The 5,057-nt window shown below is 46.1% G+C and overlaps 1 protein-coding gene across 1 annotated transcript in view; it reads left to right on the top strand.

Annotated features, from left to right (window-relative positions):
• Window positions 1-3,820: 3,820 nt before the first annotated feature.
• Window positions 3,821-5,057, top strand: part of Rpf2 (ribosome production factor 2 homolog) — a 25,160-nt gene continuing 23,923 nt past the window's right edge. The window contains exon 1 of the mRNA XM_031347754.1: window positions 3,821-3,941. Within this exon, the coding sequence (XP_031203614.1) occupies window positions 3,919-3,941 (23 nt within the window). The 5' untranslated portion in view covers window positions 3,821-3,918. The remainder of the gene's footprint in view (window positions 3,942-5,057) is intronic.

Raw genomic sequence — 5,057 nt, 5'->3', positions numbered from 1 at the left:
GTTGTGAGCCACCATGTGGTTGCTGGGATTTGAACTCGTGACCTTCGGAAGAGCAGTTGGTGCTCTTACCTACTGAGCCATCTCACCAGCCCGAGACTTGCATTCTTATGCTCACATATACACATATAGTTTTCTTGTTGGTTTTGTATTTTAGCTACTTGGGAGGCAGAGGCAAGATGGACATTTAAGGTTTGCCTGGGCTACAAAGTGAGTTGAAGTTAAGCCTGAGTCCGTAGACTTAATGAGACTCTGCTCTAATGTCTATGAAGAGGCTAAAGGTGTAGCTTGCTGGTAGATCCCTTGCCTGGCATGCCTGAGGTCCTAGGTTCAGTGTCCAATACCACCAAGGAAAGGAGAAGAGCTGTCAGAAAGGTGACCTGGTGGAGTGGAGGCAAATGCAGGCAGATCTCAATTCAATGCAGCTTGGTCTATAGAGCAAATTCTGGGCCAGTTAGGGATACATAGTGGAGTCTCAAAAGCACAGGCATCTGTCGGGGGGCGGGGGGATGGCAACTAAGGTGGTTGTGAGCCACCCAGTATCAATGCTAGGAAGCGAACTCAGGTTCTCTCGGAAAACAGCAAGCAAGTGCTGACCTGAGATTGTCAGGCATGGAAAGGCACACCTTTACCTGCAGAGCTGTCTTCCCAGCCCAATTTCATGCTACACTCTCATTTTTTTATTACTAATACAATAAATTTTTAATAATAAATCTTGCAGAATTATGGCTTTTTAAAAAAAATTGTGTATTTATTTAAATGTAGGAGTGCTTACCTACATGCCAGAAGAGGGCATCAGATCCCTGTACAAGTAGTCACGAGCCACCATGTGGTTGCTGGGATTTGAACTCAAGGACCTGTTCAGGAACAGCCGGTGTTCGTGACCTCTGAGCCACCTGACCAGCCCTATAATGGCTTTATATAGTAGGAAGCCAATAAAGAATATGAAAGACTTAAAAGAAAACTATCAGTTTCCACTGGAGAGAGAGAGGTAGTCCTCTGATAGTTCATTGGGAACTAGGATAGGAGTAGTGCAGACATACAGACACAGATAAAGCAGGTCCAGAGTTAGCAAAACAAACAACTCCTGCCTATCATCCCAGCTCTTAGGAGGCTGAAACAGGAGGATTGCTGCAAGTTTGATGCCAAGCTCTGGGTTACAGTGTGAAATCCTATCCCCCCCAAAAGGGGGACAAAAATCAATCAACAAAAACCTATTATTTTTCCCAAGACTAGAAGCTGTGAAACATGGGCCTTGTTCCTGTTTTTTTTTTCTTTATCTTCATTTTGCCCTTTATTGGAAAAATAAACCACTTCTACCATCTGTTACTATCCTCAGCACTTTTTTTTTTTAAACAACAGATACAATATATCTGGGTTTCCTTTTGTTTAAACCACAGATGAGGGCTGGAGAGATGGCTCAGTGGTTAAGAGCACTGACTATTCTTCCGAAGGTCCTGAGTTCAAATCCCAGCAACCACATGTTGGCTCACAACCATCAGTAATGACATCTGACGCCCTCTTCTGGTATATCTGAAGACAGCTACAGTGCACTTACATATAACAATAAATAAATCTTTGTGCCGGATCAAGCGGGGCTGAAGCGAGCAGAGGTCCTGAGTTCAATTCCCAGCAACCGCATGATGGCTCACAACCATCTGTACAGCTACAGTGTACTCATAAATAAATAAATAATCTTTAAAAAAAATCACAGACGAGTCAATAGAGGACACATCAATGCCATCTAACCTAATCCAGTTCTGAAGTTCTGGTCCTTAGTCAACCTGGACTTAGTGTCAGATCCACAGGTTAAGGACACAGTCCCATACCATCATCCCATCTCTAGTCTGTGTGCCGATCTCAAGGAGTTCCTAAATTCCCCACCACCTCTGTCTTGGCTACAAACTGGATGTTCCCACAAGGCTCTTCTCACTTTAAATTGCTTACTAGAACAGCTCCTAGAATTTGGGAAAAGGACCTGGGAAAGTTTGTTTACTGGATGGATTTATTGCTTATTTACTTTGAGATAATATCTTAAATCCTCCAGTTGGACCTGGAATTTGTGTAGCTGAGGATGACCTCTAGCTGATCCTCTTTGGAAACAGCCAGATGCAGAGGCTGCACAGAGCCAAGTGTTCCATCTCCTTTCTAAGTCCTGCCCTTGGGAGCTTTTGTAGAGCTTTTCTTAAGCATGGCTGGTAAAGTCAATGTCCACATTATAAATTAAACTCCAAGCCCAGCAGTGGAGGCACACACCTTTGATCCCAGCTCTGGGGAGGCAGAGGCAGGGTAATTTCTGAGAGATTGAGGCCAGCCTGGTCTGCAGAGCAAGTTCCAGAATGGCCAGGGCTCTACAGAGAAATTCTGTCTCAGCAAACAAACAAAAATAAATTCCAGTCCCTCTACCGACCCTGATGGTGGTAAGTCAAAGTGAGGTTGAAAGCACCATTGTATTTTCTTTAATCCAGTGTAGGAGTTTGAGCCTAGGGCCCTGTATATGGTTAAGTGCTATACCACTGAGACGGCCCAGATAGCTCCAGCCAGGCCTTCTTCGGAAGCTATTTAGAAGCCACCCTCCTACTTGACATTCCAATTTGCAAAAAGATAGATTTCCTGGAATGGCAGGACATGTCTTTAATCTTGGCAGGATATGTATTTAGTCCTAGTGGTTCATAGGGAAACACAGCATCTCAACTTCTACACCAGCATGGGCAACAGCTCTATACCAGCATTGGCTGCATTTCAAGATCCTCCCCCCAAAACAGAACACACAAATGCACGAACCTTGAAATGGTGAATTAGGTCACGTTGGGTGGCAAATGTTTGTAATTTTGTCACTTACATGGCAGAAACAGAAGACAGAATTCAAGATCCCAGTGATCTATATAGCAAGTTACAGGCCAGACAAAACGATATAGGGAAACCCTGTCTCAAAACAAAACTCAAAACTTAATAAAATTAAAGTCAGACACAAGACTGCACACTATGAGATTCAATTCATACTATGTACAACATCAGACTAGGCAACTCCAGGAAACAGTGGATTAAAGGTTGACAGTGCCACTGGTGGATGGGTATAAAAGTATATTGTAATTAGATAATAGATGATGGTTGCATCTAAATCCCTCCCCCCTACCCACAACTCTTCCGAGACAGGGTTTCTCTGTGTAGCCCTGGGTGTCCTGGAACTTACTCTGTAGACCAGGCAGGCCTCGAACTCAGAAATCCGCTTGCCTCTGCCTCCCAAGTGCTGGGATTAAAGGCGTGCGCCATCATTGCTCCTACCTTCATTTCTAAAGTGTTGAAATGCCAGGACTGCACCCCAATGTTGGGATCTTTGATGTGTGAGTGCGTGTGTGCGTTTGACAGCACCTCATTGTGGAGTCGAGGCTGCCCTCCCCTCCCCCAATGCTGGCATTCTGCCTTCACCACTGTGCTGGCTTGAGCGGCTTGGCGAAGGCACCCCAAACCAATGAACTGTACACATTACAAGGTGTGTTTTATATAACTATATGCAAATTATCTGAGATTTGAGAGACTGCCACAGTCAGCAGGATTCTTCGTGTATCAATCAAACTGCTTCAACTGATCTTGCAGTTAATGGTGTCCTTTTCCTGTCAGGACGTCTGGTAACTGGGTACCGTGCCTCCAACCTTTCTAGCATTCTGGTTATTTCCTGCAGAGGAACACTTGGCTCCCAAATCCTCGACTCCACACTAAGTCACTTAAAGTGTTTCTTTCCTTTGCGGAGAACAACCTAACAACGTTCCGTAACCAAGGGAGACGGAACGCTAAGCCTTCCCAAAATGGCCGCCGGCGCGGAAGTGGTATTTCGCATTTCCGGCACCGCCTCTTCCGGCGCTGGCGGCGGCTTCCCGGAAGTACGCGGTACACGTGCATTCGCTCCGGGATCCTGCCGCGATGGATGCTCTGGACAAAGTGCTGTAAGTGTGTGGGGGGCGCGACGGCGTGGGAGCGAGTCTCCGGTGACCCCCGCCGCGGTCTTCCCGCTGTCGCTCTTCCCGGTCGCGCTTTGCTCTGAGAGCTCTTCCGTTCCGGGGAAGGGGCCGGCTCGGCCGATTCTCCGCCCCGAGTCGCCGCTGGGCGAGCCTTGATAGCTGACCGCGCGCGAGCTGTGGGTTGGAGAGAGGGTCGGAGCCGTGATCGGCTTGTGACCGCGCCACTGATAGATTCCGAGCTGTGGGAATGGCGGTGGATGGACCGGGTGGAGAGTTCAGGCCTCGGGATCTGACCAGAACCAGGCGACAAACTGGACTCAGAGTTTTGTTACCTTGGGCATTTGCACAGCCCTAAATCAGTTTACCCTGTAAAAAAGCTGTCACAACAGTCGTGTGTCATAGAACTGTAGAGAGCAGTGTTTGCCACAGCAGGTACAAAATGGTAGTTTTTCTTTTCCTTCCAACTTTGTACACTTCAGAGTGATGGTTACATTTGTTCAAAAATGTTTATTGAGTTCCCAAATGTTGCTGCATTTGGTTCTTACAGTTTTCTGCCATGTAAGTAAATATGTAGTGTAGGCGACACTTTCTTTTTAGTCACTAATGGATTCTGTGCACTCACTATGCCTTACTAACAAGTAAGGTGTTATTTACATTGATTACTGGCTTGTCAAATTGCATAAAGACTCGGCTGTAAAGTGTATAAAAACAGTGCATGCCTTGATTTAGTTCGATAAAAAATGTGCATCTTGCTGACCAGTAAATGACTAGCTTGGTTTTATCCATGACCTTTCGTTGGAGGAGATTTGTTTGTTTGTTTGTTTTTTAGACAGTGTTTCTTTGTATAGCCCTGGCTGTCCTGGAACTCACTCTGTAGACCAGGCTGGCCTCGAACTCAGAAATCCGCCTGCCTCTGCCTCCCAAGCGCTGGGATCAAAGGCGTGAGCCACCACTGCCCGGCTTGGTGGGAATTTATGTGGGAAATTAAGGTGTGTGCATATTGAGTTTTCTTTCTTTCCACTTCTCCCTCCCTCCCTCCCTCCTCCCTCCTTCCTTCTTCCTTCTTTTTTCTTTTCTTTTCTTTCTTTCTTTTTTTTTTTT

The sequence above is a fragment of the Mastomys coucha genome, unplaced genomic scaffold, assembly GCF_008632895.1.
Source record: "Mastomys coucha isolate ucsf_1 unplaced genomic scaffold, UCSF_Mcou_1 pScaffold3, whole genome shotgun sequence".
NCBI lineage: Eukaryota > Metazoa > Chordata > Mammalia > Rodentia > Muridae > Mastomys > Mastomys coucha.
Note: the sequence above shows the minus strand (reverse complement) of the source record. Positions and strands in the feature narration are given on the sequence as shown.